Source organism: Coturnix japonica, chromosome 17 (genome assembly GCF_054131305.1).
Source record: "Coturnix japonica strain WE chromosome 17, WE-NBRP24, whole genome shotgun sequence".
In the NCBI taxonomy this organism is placed as follows: domain Eukaryota; kingdom Metazoa; phylum Chordata; class Aves; order Galliformes; family Phasianidae; genus Coturnix; species Coturnix japonica.
The window spans coordinates 11,651,305-11,673,480 of NC_140679.1; the positions used below are offsets into that span (position 1 = coordinate 11,651,305).

General features: G+C 47.3%; 2 protein-coding genes and 1 long non-coding RNA gene across 3 annotated transcripts; 1 reads left to right on the forward strand and 2 right to left on the reverse strand.

Annotated features, from left to right (window-relative positions):
• The first annotated feature begins 59 nt into the window (after positions 1-59).
• LOC146758121 (uncharacterized) lies at positions 60-1,463 on the forward strand. The gene is made up of 2 exons (XR_014935131.1): positions 60-349; positions 697-1,463. It is a non-coding gene; the product is annotated as an uncharacterized LOC146758121 (long non-coding RNA).
• Positions 1,464-1,909: 446 nt separating this feature from the next.
• Positions 1,910-3,042, reverse strand: ZNF593 (zinc finger protein 593). The gene is made up of 3 exons (XM_015883593.3): positions 2,831-3,042; positions 2,411-2,473; positions 1,910-2,300 (listed from the first exon to the last, which is right to left on the reverse strand). The coding sequence occupies exons 1-3, from the start codon at positions 3,025-3,027 to the stop codon at positions 2,159-2,161; spliced, it is 402 nt and encodes a 133-aa protein (XP_015739079.1). The 5' UTR covers positions 3,028-3,042; the 3' UTR covers positions 1,910-2,158.
• A 1,917-nt stretch (positions 3,043-4,959) lies between these two features.
• Positions 4,960-21,970, reverse strand: MATN1 (matrilin 1). Its single transcript, XM_015883198.2, has 8 exons — positions 21,588-21,970; positions 18,728-19,074; positions 14,017-14,239; positions 11,721-11,846; positions 11,224-11,637; positions 9,879-10,031; positions 9,274-9,354; positions 4,960-6,366 (listed from the first exon to the last, which is right to left on the reverse strand). Exons 1-8 carry the CDS (start codon positions 21,673-21,675, stop codon positions 6,317-6,319), a joined length of 1,482 nt encoding a protein of 493 aa, XP_015738684.2. The 5' UTR covers positions 21,676-21,970; the 3' UTR covers positions 4,960-6,316.
• Between the last annotated feature and the right edge of the window lie 206 nt (positions 21,971-22,176).

Below are 22,176 nucleotides of genomic sequence, written 5' to 3' on the forward strand. Positions count from 1 at the left end.
GCTGAGGCCTGGCACAACTCCCAGCACTGACGCAGCCACACTGATGCGGGATTTTGGAGTCCCCCCTGAGCACGATTTATTTGCAATAGGGAAGTTGAGGCGAGGCGCTGCCTCCCTTCCAACCATGTCATTTCCAAGCCACAAACCCGCCCTGGATCCCCCCTGAAACGCCTCCATGCCCCCCCGCCGCACCGTGTGCGCTTGGGGGAGCAGCGGGCGCTGATCGCTGCTGACAGCCGTGCCGCACCAGCCGTGTGTGGAGGGGCCGTGGGTCCGACCTACTGCCTCCCTCTGCACCATGATCATCCGTCCCCGCCGCCTGACCCCGGGCTATTTCCGCCTGCTCCAGGTAAGGTGCTCGTGGGGCTGGGAAGGGGCTCAGGGGGACCCCGAGATCTTGCCCACGCGGCCTGAAGGCCACAGAGCTGTGCTCAGCCCTATCCTGGCTCACAGGGAGCCCAGGGCCCTGCCTGCAAGGCCTGCAGGCTGCAGAGCAATCCTGTCCATGTGGCCAGCGGGCCTTGGGGCTGCACTCGGCCCTATCCATGCCCCCAAGCAGGCTGTGAGGGTGCTGGGGTCACCCCAATAACATATCAGGCATCAGCTGGGTGCAATGGGGGTGTTCAGGCCATGTAACGCCCCTGTTGGGGTTCTGAGGCTGGGGTCTGCCATTGCCGTCATCTTTATCTCCTCCAGATGCAGCTGGCAGCAGGACGTGGGGCTGAGCCCAGGGAGCGGGTGCTGCCCTCCATGGCTTTGCTGCTGGCAGCTGCTGGGCTCTGCCTCTCCCTCTACAGTACCCGGAGGATGGCTGGGCCCCCCAAGGCCCCCCCACAGCCCTGATGGGCTGTGGGGATGGTCTCCTGGTCCCCATCTAGGCCTTGGGATGGTGGCTCTCCCCAGACAACCTACACCACTGCCCCATCCTACCCATCCATGCCTTGGAGCTGGGGAACATACACCTGTCCCTGTCTTGGGAGCTGGGATGCCACCAGGATGGGACACAAAGTTGTCTCAAGCCCCCAACAACGTGAAAGGATGCAGCAAGCAGCACCCAGGGCCACCAGCACAGCCCCACACCCCAGCAAAGCCCGAGGACTGGGCACAAGACCAGAAGATGGAAGAGCTGAGTGCCACATCCACCCCCCCCCATTAGAGGCAGAAAGGAGGTCAGCTCTGTGCAGCATTAGGTAACAGAGCACTGAGACCAGGAAAAGCCTCTGATATGTGTGGACATGAGGCTGCCTCCTGCCCAAGGATAAAAAGCACAGTCAGTGCTTCTCCCAGTGCAACCACAGCCTTCCCCTTCCCCATGCTCATTAACCCTGAGCAGAGAGTGGGGCTGCTCTCCCCAGCAGAGAGTTGGATGCTGACAGCTGGACTTGGTCGCTTTGATTTCTGAAGGCAGGGGGGAATAAATCCAGGCAGTGTGCATGGAAATAAATCCTTTCCTTCTGAACAAAGCTGTGTTGTTGTCACGCTGCTAAGCAGCAGGGCGGAAAAACCCCTGATGTGTGGCTCAGTGCAGGAACACAGCAGTACTAGTATTGCAACCAGCAGAAGCACAGGTACACAACACTGTGTGATCAGCAGAGGCAGGTGGGGGGATGCAATGAGGAGGGCCATATCACACAGCATGCACAGCTCCAGTCCCTCACTTGCAGAGTTCTACCAGACCTAAACTGATTTTCTACAAGCCTAGAAGTGTACCTGCTGGGGGGGAACACTAGCATGTCCTCTTCAAGGCCCAAAAGAGCAGTCCCACTGTGACCTGCTTACAGTAAACCCAAGTGCATGATGAAGACTTCATTCAGAAGCATAACCCCCAGCAGGTGGGGGATTCCTCCCCATTATGAGGGAAGAACAGTGGGACTTTGCCATTCTGCCCCAGAGAGCTCAAACACCGGTGTTTTCATTGATATATTTTAATGGCAATGCAACCTCTAACTCCAGCAGAGGCACCTAATACCTCTCTGAATGCAAAGAAGTGAGCACAACACTGCACAGCATGGAGCAACCCATGCTTGCCCCCAGGAATGGGGTTGCAGACAGGGCACCCAGGAGCACGCTGGCTGCTTCTTCTCATTAGCGCCTGGCAAAGAGCTGAACAAAGAGTCCTTCAGCAGCACAGTGACAAAGGGAGCCTGTGCATGGACACTCAGCTGGATGCCTCCATCTCCACGACTTCATCCAGGGACTGGGTCTGCACATGGACCTTCTTTGGGGGGATGTAGGAGCCCATCCCAGCAGCACGCTCGGCCTCCTCCTGTGTATAGGGCTGCTCGCTCAGCTGCTTCAACCTGTTGGGGCAGAGATGGGTGGGAAGCACATGGACAAGTCCGACACCACCACTGCCCTTCTTATACTGGGAATGGGGCTGGGCACAGCTTTGCTTAGCACCCCCCATTACCTCTTCTTGTGCACCTTGGATCTGAAGTGCTCTTTCATGCTTGTCAGGTCCACAAAATAGCGTCTGGTGGGGAGAGAAGAGCAAAAGGCCACAGTCAGGGGAAGTATAGAGCTGTATGGATCTGGGAATCCCTCACCTCCAGAACAAGCACCCCAGGGTCAGTGCCCAGAAGGCAGAGCTTCCCCAGATTCAGATCCTTCTCCAGCCAGAACTCCACACCAGGAGCCCCTCCTCCCCCACCAGGTCTCCCCATAACCCAGTACCCACTCAGACCCCTTCTCCCCTGCAGAACTCCTCCCCATGGGGACCCCCGCCCTTACCCTGTAGGAATCCCACCCTCCTCATGACCCCCCCACTGACCACCACCACTCCCTCCCCTCTAAGCCCCCACTCGCCCCCAAAGACCCCCCTCCCACGCACGCGCAATGCAGGCAGTAGAACTGGGCACATCCCGGCAGGTCGGGGTCGGGCTCCTGGCGCAGCAGCCGCGCGGCCCGTTCAGGCCGCAGATCCACGTGGATCTCATCCAGGTCCCGACGTCGCCGCTTCGTTTTCGCCTGCCGGGCCAACGAGTGCGCCCGGTGCGCTCCGGTGCGGCGGCTGCTGCGCGGCGACATGGCAGCCGAGTAGAACGAGCACTGCGCATGCGCGGACGGAAAGCGCTCCTCCCCCCTCTGCTGGGCCACGCCTCCTGCGGGCCGCTCTTGCAGCTGATTGGTGTAGAGGCGAAGGAGATTTGCATGTCCCCGCCCATCGCCGCACCCTCTCTTCCTGTTCACGCGGAAGTCGCTCTACTGGTTCCAGACTCTATGGTTAGAGGTCCTCCGCGCCGTACTACGCATGCGCGCAGGGAAGCGGAAGTAGGAGCGTGTTGAAGGCTGCAGTAGCGCAGTGTGCTCAGCGAGGTGGCGCAGTGCGGAGCTCTGAGCGCTCCTCGCTGTGCTGGACGGTTCCAATGTGCCTCCTCGGAATGTAAGAACCACCCATTGTACCTTAGGGGCACCCTGTAGTGCTCACACAGCTCCTCATCGTGCTCCAGGGCAACCTAGAAGCTTCACAATGAGCCCCAGTGGATTCCCGAGGCCCACAGTGTGCTCTAGGCCGCACTGGGGATCTCTCAGTTCTACTCATTGTCATCTAGGTGCCTCAGTGTGCCCTCAGTGCAGCCTTGAGGTGCCGGGTGCCATCCAGTGTGTGATGGGGGCATCCAGGAATCTCCCTAGAGCTGCTGAATTGGATGTCTGAGAGGCTTCCCACTGTATTAGCAGATCCCTTATACCCCCAATGTGCTGTAAGGAGCCCTAGTGTATCCCCAGAGCTCCTCGGTCTGCTCTGCAATGCCCTAGAGCTACTCAGTGACTCTTAGAAAGACTCCCAGGACTCTCCACTTCAACTTCGAGTGCCCCAGTGTGCTCCCAGAGCTCCTCAGTGTACTCCAGGGTCCGTTCTGCATGCGCTTGTGAATAATTTATGTTGCACTCCTACTTTGTGTTCCTTGAGGTGGGTTTTACCGTGTGAGATGGGTCTGCTGTCACCAAAAGTTTAGCTTGGATCGAGTTTTTCCATGAATGAGAACCATTGGAGAAAGAATTACGAAGACTACTTGTTTGGTTGTCTGCTTGAAGGCAGGGATGGAAAGTAAAATGATGTATAATGATACACTGTTCACAGTACTGAAAGCAGGAGCTGCCACGCCTGCACGTAGGGGCGGTTCTTTGCAACACCGAGGACTGCTGCTCTGAAACAAGGAACTTGGTGTCTCTGGATGACACAGTGTCTCTCAGGGCCTTCAACAGTTTGGCTTGCATAGGCTGGAAGGAGCAATGCTTGGTGCCTTTGTCCTTCATGTCCCACTCTGAGATGGTGGTTCCTGAGCACCGTCCTACCTGGAAAGGACTTTGGGTTCAGTCTCCAAAGACGTGTGTAATACTGATTTTTATGGTGCAGGTTGTTGGGTTAAAATGGCAATGAGAAATGTAGGCTGAATGGATGCGGTTTCTGTAAAGATCCATCCTTCACTTTACATACCTTTATCACATTACCAGGTCAGCCAAATGGGTTAAACTGCAGAATGACAACAGTAGTACTTTTGTTTGTTTGTTTGTTTGATTTCCCACATAGACATTTTTGTGGGTGCCAAGACAGGGTTTGAAATAAAATCTTTTAGTTTCTGGTTTACCCACCTCTCATTCCTGGACATGCAGTGCTGGGATTTTTGAGCTCAGGCAATTTCTCACTGAAGCCAGTAGAGGTCATGGTAAGAACTGTTAAATCTTTTCCTTATTTTCTGGTCTATAACCAACCCCTATTTTCAAACAAAAGAGAAAGCAGAGGAGTTGCTAACTGTAGTCCTTGGTATAATGCTTGGATTTTATTCCTTCAAGTTGTTCAAGAAGATTTTTGTTTAGAGAGAAAGGTCTCAATATTTCTATGGGCCTATTTGTTCTCCAGCATTGAAGTATGATTTGAAGTGGAGCCTTTCCTATCTGCTGCCAAGATTATGGAGAGGCGTTGGTGTCAGGAATGAAATCAAAGCTTACGCAAATGAATACATTTGAAATCATTTTAAAAGTTTTTAGCAAACTTTTAATATTTACCCAGAAAACATCTGCAATGGCATCATTTCTGAACAGGCTGGGTCATCCTGAAAAGCTTTTCACATCGTCTCAAGTATAAATATTTTGATTAAAAAACAAAACAAAACAAAAAACCAAACAAACAAATACCCCCCCCCAAAAAAACCCCACAAAACCAAAAAAACAACCCAAACCAAAAATGCAAACAAACCCCGTCCAAACTCAACCCCTCGTGCTCACATTCAGCTTCACAGCACTGTGTCATGTAATCATGGCCTCCTCACTCTGCTCCCAGCCACACTACAGCTCTACCAGACAGGCAGCGGGATGCTTCTGGCCCACATTGTGCTTTAATCTTTATTTTTTTTTCTTGTCAGCACTGGGACTCCAAGAAAGGATGTCTGACAGGTGTTGAGATGGGCTGACTAGCTGTCGAGGTGCTCAGAGGTGGGCTGAGGAAGGGGCTGGTGGTCACTGCAGTGATGCAGGCACCGCTTCCGTTGGTAGCAACTTCAGCAGCAGTTCCCTGGGTTCTCTGTAGGAGCTCAAGTTGTGGGTGTGGAGGGCAGAGAGCTGAGGAGCACATCTGGGCTGGTGCTAACAGTACTGCCTTGTGCTGCAGAGCCACAACTGCAGGATGATTGTGTATCATCTCAGAACATCACCAGAATGGGTCTAGCTCAGACAGGAGCTACTTCACTCAAACATCATGAGAACAGCTGCTAGCTAAGAAGGCTGAGTTATTTTGTCTTTCTGTATTTTACAGTAGCTATGGATAAATCCAATGAGCAGCAGCATCCTAACTTACCTTATCTGCGATGCAGGTCATTAATATATTTCACCTACTAACTGACAAATGGTTCGTGTTTACAATAATAAGCCCATCAGCTGCTCTGGTTGACTTTTTACACAGCATCTGAATTGATTTTAAGTCACTTTGACTTTTAAATTAAATTACCTCATGCGTACAAACAAAAGATGCAGAAGAACTCAGCAAGGATTCACAGTAATCAAGTACTTTTTAACACACACATATATATTAAGCTTTAAATCAAAAACAAATCTTCCCCATTTTTTTCTTATATATGCACTCTATAGGATGCAGTGAACATTAGCATGGTGTAGCTCTCAGCCACGCGGTGCTCTGCCTGTTATACAATGTCTGCTCTACTCCTCTACTTTTTCCCTTTTAAACAAATACAGGTAGACTAGACTCTTTAAAAGAAATACAAGCTGGCCATAGTGCTGTGGCTGAGCTGCCCTGCATACAAAGGAAGGAGTTCTAGTTTTGTTACATCAGGAAAGACGGAAATAGTACTGTTCTGGTGTCCTAGATGATCTTATTCTCCAAGGCTTCAATCCTTTTTGCCACAGCTTCCAGTGAGCGAGAGTTAAGGGGAAAAATGACAGTGCGTATCAGTGATTCATTGCTCAGATCTCCCCTGCACAGACAGCAAATGGAACTGCCTTGCTGGGAGCAGGTAGCAGAGGAGTGCTGCCGTCATCTACAGCATTTCCACAGCTGTTCAGATTGATGAACTTTTACTGAAGGTAGAAAATGTTTATGCATGCACACACACTCATGTGCACCTATACATATTTATACTGTAAATATAAGAATGGTTGGTTTGTGTTTTGACCAGTTGAGAGAATTCCTGACCTTGAGCAGTATGGGTTGCATGAAGAGCAGAGCACATTGCTTTTCTTAGAGTTACACTGTCTTGCAATTTTCTGCTCTTTTCACTAATTGCTTTTCATGATGTGCTTTCGTGTGGCAACCCACTGGGTGAGAACTACTGATTTACTCTGACCTTTTGCTTAATGTAAGTCATGGATTTCACTCAATTTGATTTAAAGAGGAGAAAATATACTGTGTGATTGAAAGAGAAAGCCACAGAAATGTGTGTATAAATTAAAACATTGTTTCTAAAATGATATTCTCTCCTAATTTTCAGTAATGAAGTCTCTCCCTAGCCATTTTGTGAGTTGCTCCAATGTTTCACTAATTCCTCTCTGCAGGAGACATTTGAATCTTATTCACATTTCTTTTTCTTGTTTCTCTTCCAAGAATTCCCAGTCTTTGTGCAATATCACACAATCATTTAGGTTGGAAAAAATCTCTAAGATCATCTACTCCAACTGTTGACCTACCACCAATACTGCCTGCTAAACCACATCCCTAAGTACTACACCTACCCTTTCCTCCAACACCTTCACCACTTCCCTGGACAGCATGTACCGATACCTCACCACTCTTTTTGAGAAGAAATTCTTCCTATACTCCAAGTCCTATTGCTGTTACCTGGGAGAAGAGGTTGATCCTTCCCTCGCCACAGCCTCCCTTCAGTTAGTTGTAGAGAGCAATGAGCTCTCCCCTGAGCCTTTTTTTCAGACAGAACCATCCCAGCTCCCTCAGCCACTCCCCATAGCACTGTGCTCCAGACCCCCTCACAGCTCCATTCCCTTCTCTGGACACACTCCAGGGCCTCAGTGTAGCGAGGGGCCCAGCACTGAGCACAGCGCTGAGGTACAGTGCTCTGCTGTACAGAGGGATGGACACCTCCTGCTCCTGCTGGCTGCATTTGCTGCCGACAACCAGGATGCCACTGAGCTCCTCAGCCCCCTGGACATCTGCTGGCTCATGTTCAGCAGTGTTAACAGCATCCCCAGGTCCTGCTACTCCACACAGCTCTTGGCCACTATGCCCCATCCCTGCAGCACTGTGTGGGGCTGTTGTGACCAAAGTGCAGGACCAACACTTGGTCTTGCTGAACCTCATCCCACTGGCCTCACCCTAGCAACTGGCCTGTCCAGGTACCTCTGTCAGGCAGATCAATACTTCTCCCCCAGGTTGGTGTCATCTGCAAAATGACTGAGAGCGCACTCAATTGCCTCATCCAAACCATAAATAAAGATATCAAACAGGGCCAGCCCCAAACAGACCCGTGTGGAACACCACCTGTGACCAGCTGCCAGTTGGATGTAACTCCATTCATCACCACTCTCCAGGCATGGAACCCAGCAAAGAAAGTACCTGTTCAAGCCAAGGGCTGTCAGCTTCTCCAGCTTCTGTCTGGACCTGATCCCTTGTTTGTCCCTCAAATGCCATGTGATCACACTCAATATGATCTGCTCCATAACCTTCCCTGGCACTGAGATCATGCGGACAGGCCTGTAGTTCCCCATAGGGAGAATCTTCTCCTTATGACCCTTCTTACAGATTGGGGTCACATTGGCAAGTCTCCAGTCATCTGAGACTTCTCCAGTTGACCAGGAATGCTGATAGGTGGTGGAAAGTGGATTAGCAATCAGCTCTGCCTTCCCTCATACCTCAGGTGGATGCAACAGAATATGACAGAATCCAGAAGGAATCCAGAAGGTGGTCCTAGCCCAGCGAACTCCCTATAGACATATCCTTTATGGTTTAGTGAGCAATGATTGGACTTGATCATCTTAGAGGTCTTTTCCAACCTTATTGATTCTATGATTCTGCAACAGAAAACAGTCCCACAGACACACGGGATCAAACTCACCTCACTGGAGATATCTGCAGTGAGCAGTTATGTGAGACAGTGAGCAGTTTCTCAGCACTGGAATTTGACCAATGGAGAAAAACTGGACCTAAGCAGTGCAATTCCCCTGACTTTACCAAGACCACAAGCTATATGGCCAGAAGTGTTGTGCTGTAGAAGACCTTACTTTTCAGTAGTTCTGTCGGGAGTTTATGCAGTCAGATCAGGTATTTGCATTGTAGATATTTACCACTGTATAAAAGTATTGCATCTACAGAGCTTTAATGACTTATCAGTTGCATGCAGGCACCAGTGTTTTTGTTTTTTTTTTCTGCTCACTGGTCAGTGATAACCACTGCTGCTCTCAGCCCTCACATTTTGGCTGCATCACAGGACCTGCAGCACGCAGAGGTGGCAGCAATATCAGATACAGGAACCTTGCTTCCACACTTCTGGCATTGGGGCATTGGCATCATTTAAACATCTGCCTAAAAACTCACCTAGGACCTGATATCTGCATCTCATTATTGCCTCTGATGATTTAGCATATTCTACTTTGGCTCTATTGCTTTCAGTATATTTCTTATTTTGTGTCAGGCCAGTATCTTGAGCTCTAGTGTATGAATTCTTCACATTCAGAACCCAACTGTCTAGTTTCCCAACTTCCCGACCATTATCTAACCTTTTTTCCCCATGGACAGACTTTCTCAGGTGGTCCCTCCAGAAAGCCCAACTCAGCCCACTGGGTGCTGAACAAAGAGCATCCAAAGGATATATTTCCGTTGCAACATATTGATGAGTTCTTCTACTTTAGTCTGGAACTTCACAATAGATTTACATTCACATGGATCTTCCTCTGTGGATCAGAGCATCAAGAAGATGTGTTAAGTGAATTAGAATCACTGAGATGTGAAGTAAAGCAAGTCATATTCTTTGTCATAAACATGAAGGAAATAAAAATACCATTCTTCCTAATTACTGACTGATCACTTCTGCCTTTAACCTCAAATGATTAGAGACTCTTACACTTCACTGCATCCAGGACAGGCTCAAGTCTTTCTTGGGTTTCCAGTTCCCACTGAGATCTATTACTAATGCTTAAAGCATGCCCCAAAAATTTGAATCTGATCAAATGCAGTGCTCAAAACAATCATTGTTTGTCAGTTCATCTCCCGATAACATCACCATGGTGGGTCATACTCTGCTGCTCATCAACTTATGCAAAATAAAAATTTGGAGGCACTGTTTGCAATCTGAGAGTCAAGAATTGTTTGAGCTTTGCTTCAGGGCTCTGTTTCTTGAACAGACAAAGCAATGTGCATTCATCAGTCCTGTAAACTCTGCGAGTAAACCTCCCCCTGTCCCCAGTCCCCCACTCACCAACACAGATTTTCATTTGCAGCTTCTTCCCAATGTTGCTGATGGTTCTGAAGTCAGCTGTGTAGAAGTAGTGCTCAGCTACTGGTTCAGAAGCAATTTCCCTCAGCTCATCCTCCACTGCATTACCAACTCCCACAGCAAACATCCTAAAGCCTGTAAGCAATAAGAACCTGTCAGTTGGCACCAATCTCCCATCAGCTCGACATCCCTGTCTGCCTTGTGCACCTCCATGCAACACTATAGTTGTTAAGTTGAAAACTCCCTTACTCTCTACTATTGTTGACTTATTTCAGGTCATAAGGGGTTCCAAAATATTTTGCAGGCAAAGTTTTACTAGACTTACCAAGGTAATGACCACTGTCACCACAAGAACAATGATTTGGAGATACAAGAAACAACATTACAAACAAACATTATAACACCTTGACAGGATAATGCATCCAACTAATAAGAAAGCAGTGATACAGCAAAAAGGAAACAGTGGAATTTTTCAAAACAGCCTGCAGCCCCCATTCATCATCCTCTGTCGTAGCAAAGTCCCCTCTGCAACAGCGACCTGTATGTTCAGTAAAACTACTTGGGTTGCTTTCCAATACTTCAACTCATACTGTCTATCAAAACTAATCCATTCCATGAGTTAAGAACACAGGCCCAGTTACTATGCTTTACTACCAGAGGTTGACTGCTACTTTTGTCTTAAACCCTGTTTCTCTTGAACCCAACTGCAATTTGCCTCTTTACTTGAATGACAATACTAGTCAAGACTTCAGTAATGCTTTCCCTCCCTCCCCTTTCTGCCCTGTCTTTCTTCCTCTGGATCTTTTCAGCTTTTTTTCCTCAGCGTTCAGCTCAAGGAACATGTTTGGAATCTAGTTATAAGTATTTTGTTATTTATCTCTGTGAAATCACTTACCAACTGATGTTGGGGATATCTGTGTAGGGAGAAGAGAGGAGGAGAAAATAAGGCTCGAAGTCTTGTTTTTATGTGTACAGTTTGAAAGGACCTTTTGTCTCCTAAGGGCTGAACATTCACACAACCTGTCAACCTGTTTAGTAAGCATCAGCATTTCATGACCTTGTACTTGACCTGCTATTATGTGCCAGCCCTTAGTCCCATCTAGTTGTTGAAACTGAATCTAAAAGGAATTGAAGGATTTAGCAATTCATGAACTTATTCGCATGGGCTGCATCCATTTAACACAGTGATGGCAGAAGACTGGGAACTTGTTCAGCGGGAGGTCAGCAAAGGGGCAGATCTCAATATATTTACACTTTGTACAGCTGAGAGTAGATGCAATGCCTGGTCCAAGGGAGAAATGAGCCTCCAAAAATTCATTAGACCTACCTAAATCTTTGGCTTTCTTAGCAGCATCAGTGATGTAATCTTGTGACCGTCCATCTGTGAAGACTATGCCCACCTTGGGAACCCCAGGCCTAGCTCCATTAGCAATGGAAAAGGAATTGTCCACGAGATACTTCAGAGCCTGGCCTGTCATGGTGCCTTTCTCCATGTAGGCCATTTTCTTGACTGCTGCTTTGATGTCCTTCTTGTTCTTGAACTGTCCCAGAGGAAACTCCTGCCTGACAGAGCTGGAGTACTGAACCAGACCAACCTGGGCCTGCTTCTCTGACACCTCCAGGGATTCCACAATTTGGTTGATGAATTTCTTCACCAGCTCAAAGTTCTCAGGCCGAACGCTCTTGGAGCCATCGATCAGGAAAACGAGGTCCAGGGCAGATCCTGACCCACCACTGCAAGCTGAAGTAAAATAAGATAAGGAAAAGACAGTAACTAAGCAAAATAAGAGAAGGGGAAGAAGGTAACTAGGAATCGTTACGTACCACTACAGGTCTTCCCATCGTTGTTCAGTGTGAAGCCCTCTTTACAAGCACACTTGTACGATCCCGGGGTGCTGATACAGATCTGCTCACAGTCGTGGTCGCCAGTGGCACACAGGTCTGACACCACTGCAAGAAAAAGTGCAGACTGAAACCAAAGACCATGCCAAGTCTTTTCAACCAGATGATACACCGCGCATGAAGAAAGCATCATATTTGTTCTATACACTTAGTGATAACTAAACCTACCCTGCAGCAATACAAAGCAGCAGGAAGTCATTACTCTTAGATAGTAATCGAGGTAGAAGAAGCAAAGAGAAGTAGTGGCAAGTCTCTGGACTGCAATACACAACTAGGGCTAAATGCAGTCTCCTCACTGGGGGCAAAAGCCTATCAAGCATATCACAATGTACTTCCCTCTCCAAATATATGGGATGAGATTTGGTTTCCAAACTACCATCTGGTCTGGCCAATACCTATTTTTTTTTTCCAGCTATATGGTGCAATTATGATTCCTGAGTGCCATGTACAGCTGCTGTTCCTGGGTGGGATTCATGCCCAAACACACTTGGACTTCAGATCTATCCTTGCACGTGCAACTCTCAGAATCATTCTCTACAAATATTTCTGCAACCATGAAGTTGATTCTAACACTGCTTTCAAGCTGATTTCTTTGGAGGTTGTGGAGATTTGATGAGCGTAACTAGTAGCTGGATCAGTACTGGTCTCCCTTTTCATCTGACCATTGAGCACTATGGGAAGCAGTTGGACAGTGCTGCACAGTTCTTCCTGCGGTTGGTGGCCACAGACTGCTTTGCAATAGCAGGTGTATGTTTGGGTATATCTCCAAGGACAGCTCTGTGCAGCTGCTTGCATAGCACAGTAACAACCCACTTGGCAGTTAATGCAGTGCTGTTCTCCGTTAGCTGTAATAATCCCTAGCACAGTGCTTCTCTCAGATGCATCTCTGAGGGTTTTTACCATGGGGAGAGCTTTGTCATCTGCATGTTACACATCTGAAAAGTTAGGCACAGAAAGGACTCTTTTTTCCCCTCTGTCTTTTTGAATGACACCAATGCCAGAGCTTCAAAACACCCTGTCAGGCCTCCCTGTCCCTGGCTGACTCCTGGCTCCAGGGCAGCCAACACAAACTCCCACGAATATTCATGCCCTGCCTTCTACCTTCTTGAATTTTGTCTCTGCTCCTCTTAGTATGTAGTGTTTGTTCCTTTCTTTCATGAGCTTCTGCTGCAGTGACACCTGATTATAATATATGACTCACTTTGTATTCAAATCTTTCCTCCTTCCTACAGGAGAATGAAGTTTTCCTTGACAGAAAACCGCTCCCCCCCATTATTTTCAAGCTGAAAGTTGATCTCTTGAAGAAATTGGTCTCAGAGAGTTTTACATGTCCATCTGCATGCATTGGTTTGCAGTGCCTTGCTGCAGGCACTGTGGTGCATCACACCTTTAAGAAGTGTTGCCACACTGTGCTGTGGCAGGATGGGTGTGCGAAGCCCCCAGGCCCCTTCCCAACACACGGTGGTTATTTATAGACCACTTCCTACACATTTGAAAGCAATAAAGCTTTCTCATTGCATTCAATGGTTCGTGTAGGAGTGTGTTCAAGAAACTTGTAGATCTGGTACTTAGGAATGTGGTTTAGTGAGCAATATTGGTGGTGGGTGGACAGTTGCACTAGATGATCTTAGAGGCCTTTTCCAACCTTAATGATTCCATAAGTGATTGCAGAATATTCAGGCTCATTTTACATATTATGCAGAAATTATCACATACTGCACCAACCAGGAGAGTTTCTCACCCCACAGGACTTCTAAAAATAAAGGCACAGTCAGGGAGAGGTGGCAGGGTAGTGAAACCAGCCCTTGTTTAAATAGGAACTCAGAAGATGATACCGGTAGGGGAAGCTGCAAGCCAGATCATCAGTACTGCCCTGCTACTTAAACACAAGGGCAGTGATTTCAGCTACTTAACGATCATGTTTTCAAGGTTCTTTAGAAGTACACGGATCATGTTTACAAGCTCTTCATACAAACAAAGCCTTCTTTAAAGAAACTTCTTTAACCAAAAATTCCCTAAAGAAAACCTCAAAGTCCTGAAAGATGACTTTGAAGAGCATCCATACTCCATGTTTTGTTCTTTGGTGCACCCAAATCCTTGTCAGAAAGAAGCAGATGGATGAAGGATGATCACGCGTGAAAATTCCATGTGAAAAGCCTGCTTGTGGCTACCTGTACTTCTTGGCTGGGAACCCAGGGGGTGTGTGACAAGGACTTACCACAGAACGCCTCTTGAAACTTGTGGGTCAGCTTCTCTATGACACTGTAGCTCTCCACGTAGTCTACGTGGTCATCCAGCGGCTCACTTGCGATTTGCCGCAGCGTATGCATGTCTACCCGGCCAACTCCAATTGCAAAGATCTCAATGCCAGCCTGCCTGGCCCTCGCCGACACATCCTGCACTCCATCCTGGGGACGTCCGTCAGTCACAACAATAGCCACCTGCACAAGACCAGGAGCATACCTGGATGAGCACCTGCACTGCTATCACTTGTGGGTTACTTCTTTACTAAAGGAGGTTTCGCATTTTTAAAGTTAAAGAAGAAAGGAAATGCCACCTCCTCCCCCTCTTCCTGTTCTTTCTGAGATCACAGAAGCTGTTCTCTCAGTGTGTGGCTTGTGTCTTTCTGAGCTGCAAAGGTTAAATTGCCATGTTTTAATTACGGGACATCTGGTGCATTTCAGCCCTAAGGAGAAGGTTACATTCTCTGTAAGCAAACTAACACCCAAACTTCATCTCTCTTCGTGAAACCTCAGACAACACAAAGGACAGCTCCGGGACTTCTACAGCACCTTTGTCCATCTAAAAATCGCGAGAGATGTTATGGAGACATTAGGAGATTAAGGTTGTCCAGAGAGGTGGCGATGCCCATCCCTGCAGAAACCCAAGGTCAGGTTGGAGGGGCTCTGAGCACTGATGAAGCTGTGGGTGTCTCTGCTCATTGCTGGGAGTTGAGCCTTTAAGTCCCTTCCAACTCAAATATTCCAATGACTATGAGTCTGAGGCTTCTCCCCTTTTTCAAGATGGAGAAAATGAAGCACAGAGAGGTAAAGTAGTCTGCCTGAGGTCATGACTTGTCAGTGCTAGCCACGATCTCTGATTCCGCATTCCACCGCAAGTATCAGTGTGAGATCCTGCAGACTGACTGACATCACTGTTAAAATACCAATGGGTACAGGTGGGAAGTGGATTCTGCCCTGGGTGGTGGAACGCTAACCTGCTGGAAAGCCTGCAGGAGCCCTGCTGCTGCTGCTAGGCTTTCTGTTTTCCTCTTTATTCTTTTGCTAAGCGACACTGTCACAAAATCTTCATGCTCTTCCCTTAGCAATCAGCTGCTCCCGCCACTTTTCCTTGCAATTGTTTCATTGTGACACCACTGTCAATACAATCAGCAGGAGCAGCTAGCTGCAAGCAGAGAACAAAAATCCACACTGCAAGCAAATAGCAGGATGTAGAAAACATCTGCAGTTGCAACTGGGGAGACCTACCAGCTGCTTGGTTAGGGCAGTGAGACAGCTGTTTTGCACCCGCAGCAGGGAGAAAAGTCATCTTGTAAGGTCAGAAGTGTGGTTCTGCCTCATGTCTCCAAGGGTCCCAGTTGGACTAGATGATCTTAGTGATTTTTTCCAAACCTTATTTATCCTGTGATTCTGTGAAGCATCTCCTTCCCCCTCTGCCTACCCCCCACCAGTGGGGGGGCTGAATGCTGCACCCCAGGCATTCCCAGTACTCAGGTAACCTGCTGCCCCATTCAGAGCTTTCCTTCTGTATGAGAGATAGGTGAAACTGGAAAAATGTAGAGCTTTCAGTCAGGTGAAGCAGCAGCCAGCCGTGCAATCATGTCTTCTGCCAGGAGGGAGAGCCCTCGACTAGCAGCAACATGGGGATGCGCTGCCAATTAGAGCTTATCAGGAGCCAGAAGCCTGTCAGGAAACAAGATGTTCTATCAAGTGGCTTCTGCGAGGAGCACTACCCATGAGCAGGTTTCTGCCAGTACTGCTTTTTTTTCTTGAAGCAATTGTCATAGGACAGAGATGTTCTGTTTCCTCCTGGTATTTCTCTGTCTAAAGAAAGTGATTCTCCTAGTTTGATCAGTTCCCTAGGTTCTTCATATCGGAGTGGCTGAGCTCCAGGTATAGCCCAGGAGACATTTGGCAACAGCATCCACATCTGGATCTGATCAGAAAGGTTTTCATAATAAAATGCAGTGTGCTCAGAAGTGCTTTCTGAGCCGTTGTTGGAAATGGGAGAGAACAACATTTGGAGACACAAAGGATCTGGATCAAGCACTGGGAATTTATCAGCGAGCCCATGGCTAAAATGGATGTAACGGCCTCGTTTGCTAAAGCACATGAGTATTCACAGGCATCCCTGGGAGGTCATAATTCATGGTGCCATGCTCAGGCAATCCAGCAGCTAATGAGGCAGCAGCATCTCCTGATGCAGTGTATTACATGAATGTTGTAACAGCACTGACAGGGGACTGGGAAGAAAGCTGAAAAGCCCCCGATTAGCTCAGCAATTTGACAATCTATTTGTTGTTCTCCCTGAAGAAAGATAAAAGTAAGTGGGAACCCCTGTAGTTTTGATAGAGGTATAAAGAGATGTTATTTGGAGCTCCTGCAGAAACAAATAGTTTCTTTGTTTGTTTGTTTTGTTTTTGTTTGTTTGTGTTTTTGTTTGTTTGTTTGTTTGTCCCCCCCCCCCCCCCCCCCCCCGTCCTATGGTGACATTTGCTGCATAGATCACAGCAAGACTGAGTGAATGATCTGGTTATGTTTTGACCAGTCCCACATGGTTGGAAATCCTAGCACTGATTTCCATGAGGTCATGCTGGATTTCTGCTGTGTAAAGGAGCAAGAGATGTATAAAGCTGAAATTACTGTGGCCTATTCATCAGCCAAGGCAAATGAACAAAGGCCTGAGGAGGGAGAGTTTACTGGGCTTACTTTGTCTTATACTGAGATACCTTGGACTGGAGGTACTGACCAAGAATTAGTGCAGTGAGAAGGGAAATGAGCTTTTTCGCAAGGGTGTACTGGAAGAATAGAGGAGTGAATTGCCTTTTTGCCTCTCAGTACTCAACAACATTGGTCTGGCATTCAAACTGTTGGGATTGTTTTGTGTGGAAGGCAAAACGTCTATTTTGTTCATATATATATATTTCATTTCAAGCACGGTAAGAATTTCTGAGGAGTAGAAACTGATAATATCATTCAGATACTTCTTGTTTCAGTTAAGTTGCCTATTCATTGGCTAAGCAGTACCCAACAAGACAAACATTTCCTATAACTTTTTTCTTCTGGATGGAAAGTCACTGAGTATGGACACGGATGACCCTTCTTGGGGGGCACCTGCAGCTCCTGTTCTGCCCATGCATTCCCAGCACTGGGTGCTGTGGCCCAGCCTTCCTGCTGGCTGCCTGGAATGGTTTCACTGGTAGAAATATCTCTTGCTGTTGTATTTTCAGCTGGTGGCTCCTATGCTTGAGGAATGATGTGATGGTGAAGGCTGATCAGAGGAGTTTCTCTGGAGGAGATTCCCAACAGAACTTCATGAAAGCTTCTTGGAGCATGATTTTTTTGACTCTTGGTAACTCTTGGCTTTATTCCTATTGTGTCAACCCTTACTTAGGTTAAAATATAGACAATTGGGTTAAAATATGGAGAATCCCATCATAAATTACAATATGAGGTTGGATTCCTTCACATTTGTATGTTTCTTGTAGCTCAGCAGGGTGGAAGAGCACAAAAGACAATCAACTGGATCATCTTTTTAGGTGATGGACTCATTTTTCAATGGTTTCTTGTGAATTCCAGTCCAGTCCAGCCTTCAGGTTACTGATTTTTGGAATTGGAGGATTTTTAGCAGTATTTTTTGTTTGTTTGTTTGTTTTTGTTATAATATTTTTGGCTTGCCATCCCCAAGCATCTTTTCCATGTACCGTTTTGCCTTCTTTAGAGCTTTACTGTCAGTGAGGAAAACTGAAAGTGTCTGATGTTCCAAAAATGTTGTAGTCAGGAGAAAAATCCCAGGCTCCCTTGCTCCATCAGCTGGGCTCTTGTCCAGCTGCTGGAAAGCCCTCATTGCTTGCTAAAGCCTTTGCTTATTTTTCTGGTCTGGTCTCATAGCAGACAGCCAGCGGAGCTGGCATGGGACAAAAACGCCTGAGTAGCTCAGGATGTTTAGCTAAAAATCATATTGCCAATAATAAACATTTTCCACATGCTCAGATTAGAGTTTTCCTGATGACCGTCACTGGGCTGAGGTCTGGCTGCCTTTAGGGCCAAATCCAGAGGGAAAGATGAAGTATCTGGGGAATACTTCTTAAAAGGCTGAGTTTCCTGGATGGGGAATCTGGGTCAGGAGTGGTGATGCCTGTTGCAGCCAAGCGTGGAATTAATCTGATTTTATACCACAGTCTTAAATGTTAAATAGCCATTAAAGTATGTGTATGTGAAGAAAATACCCAGAATGGAAGACACAGGCGTTAGTCAGCCTATGAAAAACTAATAGAGCACTGAAAGACACAGAAACAGCACTTTGCTTTGTACATAGAACTGAAAGGGCCCGTTTCAAAGGAAACTTTCAGAAGATTGTCTCACATTTCACTAAGCTGGACTTGGAAGTATTCTTGTTACCATTTGTTGGGTAAGATGGCTGTAAGTATGCTCATGCCTAGCAAACCTGGCTGAATGAATGTCTCAATGAGCATGAGCCACTACTGTCCTACACAGAGAGAACCATTTCTTCTCCTTTTCTGATTTTCCTAACCATTCCACAGGGTATCACATGAAATAGGGCTTCCAAGAAAGGGATAATATGGTTGATGTAGCGATAGGCAGCCCCGCCCATGGCAGGGGGTTGGAACTAGATGATCTCTGAGGTCCCATCCAACCCAAGCCATTCCATGATTCTATGATTCTTACCTTATTGATATTGGGAGATCTCAGCCTGGCCCCCTCTGTGTCACTGAAGGCCCGGCTGATGGCAAACTGAATGGCCAAACCAGTCATGGTCCCTGTGGAGAGTGGCTCTATCCTCCGGACTGCCTGCAGGAGCCCGGCCTTGGTTTGGTGAGTCTTGAGAGAGAACTCATTCTTGACTGCACTGGCGTAATTGATGACCCCGACCCGTGTGGAGTTGGGGCCCACGTCCAGACCCTCGATCACCCGTGACAGGAAGACTTTGACTTTCTCAAACTCTTGCGGGCGCACGCTCCGAGAGCTGTCAATGATGAACACCAGGTCGGTGGGTTTGGTTCTGCACAGGGTGCCTGGGAAGGATTAGGAGGGAGAAGAAAAAGAAGAGAAAAATATGCAAGGAGTGATAAAATCATTCCTCTTACAGCCGGCAGCTGAGGCTAGATGACCTGTGAGCTGCAGTCCTTTCTCTCCCTGTCTCAGAGAGGCCCAGGGAGACCAGTTTAACCTAATACTTCCAAATGTTCTTTTTCCTTTCATAAAAATTTCTGTAAGAAAAACACATTTAGCCGTTGACAATATGTACTCCTACAGCAGCTCTGCTCTTGTGGGAGCCAGGTTACCCACTTGTCACACTGGGCTATTGCTAATGGCTATAGGAAACTTAATGGAAGGAGGAATTAAGCTGAACTAAAGCTTGTTATATACACTCCCATATCAAAGAAGGTCTCAAAAGAGCTCACTGTGGTGTATAAGCAAGCTACATGGGTATTAATTAATGAGCTTGTGTCTTCGTCATGCATGACCAGAAGCAGGAATGAAACTCAGCAGTTCAGATTCAGTCACAAATCATGACTCCCAGACTAACTAACCAACATAACACAATCCAGTCTTCTGTTTTTCAGCTCGTGGCACTAATAATGAAATAGAGCAAAGACCAGCACAGCTTTATGTCTGTGAGCTGGTGAGGGAGAACACAATAGAGAGATGTAGAACCATGCAATTGATAGTTAATCTCTACAAGCCAATAGCAAGGCATGAATATCCACTCTAAAAGATAAATGACATAAATAGGAAACATTAGCAATGCAAACAGCTGACTAATATTTTTTCTTTCCAATTTCTCATTTTCACGCTGTTTTCCATCCTAATGTTCAGCTGTAACAAAACATAAAAAGGACTGACATTTTTTATGAATTTCAGAATGAATTGACCCATTTTCCCCACTAGATCTATAGCATTCTGGTCTTTATTTTTTTCTATCATTTAACCTGCCTCTGTAGGGTCATCAAGTGCTCTTTTAAGATCTGATTTCTGCAGAGAGGGATGATATAGGTTATATCATAAAAGAGATTTCTGTGGACAGATTTTTAAATGTGAGCTTTTGGGCCAACAAATCTGTTCTAAATTATGACATAAGTATTACAGCCAGTCCTCAGTGTGAAATCTAATGTGGCTCTCAGTCTTTTAGACACATGAAAATAAACACCCTGTGATATATCCATAAAGAATATAATCAGGTTAGTTTCCTGGGAGACATGAATGCTGAATCTGCTTCTGCCTCCCAGAAATGGCTGAAAGATGCGGTGTGCAGAAGAGAAGAGGGCAGTGGTTACTCCATCAAGTGCCCTAGTTTCCACTAAAACACAATATTACCTTTTCCCATAGGGGTGGCTTTCACTTTGTCACTGTAATTCACTGCAGAGGAAGGAAAAACTCACTTGGAAGTCCACACTGCACATCCCTCCAGCAGGGGTTGATTGTGCCCATTTTACAGGAGATGCAAAGAAAAAATGCAAGGTTTTGCAATCAACCCCTCTACAAATAAAGCGCAGATTTCCCTTTGCCACTGTGGCTAACACGTCACATCTGCTTTGAGTGAAAAAAAGCTAATTTTTTTTTCTCTTAGGAACAGTCAGATCAGATAGGAGTTTTGCAGCATCTTTTCTTTTGGCGTAGAAACTCTGTGATAACATTTTATATCTCTCTTTCTTATTTATTTTTCTAAGAAAGTGAAGCATACTTAAGGGAAATAGAACATATTAGATGGAAGTGCTGGGATTTAGCATGCATCAGGCTCTGCAGGACAGACAGGACCCAGAGCTGACAGCTCTGGGTGACATCCTGACTCAGCATCATTCATTTCAAAGTGGAATGAAACCTGAACTGAAATCCTCTGGTTTTAAAAACATCCACACCTGAAGCTGTTCAGGAGCAGCTGAACTTCATGCATCAATTTAGCAGAAAATCTCTCTCAGGGTATCCTTGCCACATTAATTAAAAGAACAGGAAACCTACCTAGTAATTCAGAATGAAACGCTGTTTATTTTAGAAATGGTGATTGCTCACAGTAGGGCTGGGTTGAATGAGTGCTCTGTTCGGTCTCCTGGCTTCACAGAATCATTGAATCATTTAGGTTGAAAAGATCACTAAGATCATCAAGTCCAACCATCAGTCCATGCCAACTGCAGCAGTGCTTAGTGGCTCTGCAGTGAATATAACTCCCTCTTTGTTCATCAGAAGAGATGGTCAGTGCATCAGGGAAGTGCCCTTCATGCACAGCAGCTAATGCCACAGTCAGTGGCACATCTATTTTACTTACTGTGGGCCCAGAGCTGCTGCCGTGGGGCCGAGGCCAACCTGGTGCTGCCTTTGCTGTGCTCTGCTCAACCTCCCACCTTTGCTTCAAAGCAGTGAAACAGGCAGCAGGAGTCCATCTCTATGTCTTTCTGCCTGGTGGAAAATAGTGGAGGAAGCTCTCTGCTTTTTGGTTGAGTGTTGCTTCCTCCTTCAGCACCCTGCAGTCCCCAACAGGTTGGTGACCAGAATTTGGGGACAGAGCCCATAGCATTCAACTCCCACTTACCTCTGGGTTGAGGAGGTGCCCCCCAGACTCCACAGCTCTGGAGGAGAAGCAGCAAAGAGAGTGGCAAGGTGGAGAAAATCCCGTCCATGGCTGCTGAGGAGCTGCCGGAGGTTGGATGCGGAATGGCACACGGGAGCCTTGGCCCTGAGGTATTAACCTGCCCTTCCACGGGGAGGCATGGGGCCAGCCCCTGACACGTGTGAGGGGCCGGGGGGGGGGGGACAACGAGGGGTGAGTGAGAAGGGCTGGGAGAAAATATTGCACGAAGGTGGGGAGGAGGTGGATGTCCAGCCCTGCCAGCCCCTCCACAATGGCTCCATTGCTCCGAGAAGGGGATGGGAAGCTATAAAGGGACCCACAGCCATGCGGTATGTGGAGAATCTGGGATGGGAACAGTGGGAGCAGTGAGGGCAGCCCTGGGGAGCTGGGGTTAGCCTGTCGACCTCCAGCTCCCATCTGCATATCTTTGCTTCCTTTGCTTAATTTGTGGGCTGGAGCTCTGTCACAGGAGGAAGGGAGAGGAAGAGGAGAGCGGGCACAGGGGCAGTGCGTGGGATACAGAGCCAATTCCTTCCTGTGGGAAACAGTC

Bases quoted from the DNA above. Each gene is read 5' to 3' on its own strand.
- ZNF593 (XM_015883593.3), bottom strand. From the start codon at position 3,027: ATGTCGCCGCGCAGCAGCCGCCGCACCGGAGCGCACCGGGCGCACTCG. The intron at 2,474-2,830 runs GTGCGTGGGAGG...TCTCCCCACCAG, and splicing joins TTCTACTGCCTGCATTGCGC to ACGCTATTTTGTGGACCTGA. The intron at 2,301-2,410 runs GTAATGGGGGGT...CTGCCCCAACAG, and splicing joins TCCAAGGTGCACAAGAAGAG to GTTGAAGCAGCTGAGCGAGC.
- MATN1 (XM_015883198.2), bottom strand. From the start codon at position 21,675: ATGGACGGGATTTTCTCCACCTTGCCACTCTCTTTGCTGCTTCTCCTC. The intron at 19,075-21,587 runs GTAAGTGGGAGT...AATCCTTCCCAG, and splicing joins GGCACCTCCTCAACCCAGAG to GCACCCTGTGCAGAACCAAA. The intron at 14,240-18,727 runs GTAAGAATCATA...GGTCTTGTGCAG, and splicing joins GATCTCCCAATATCAATAAG to GTGGCTATTGTTGTGACTGA.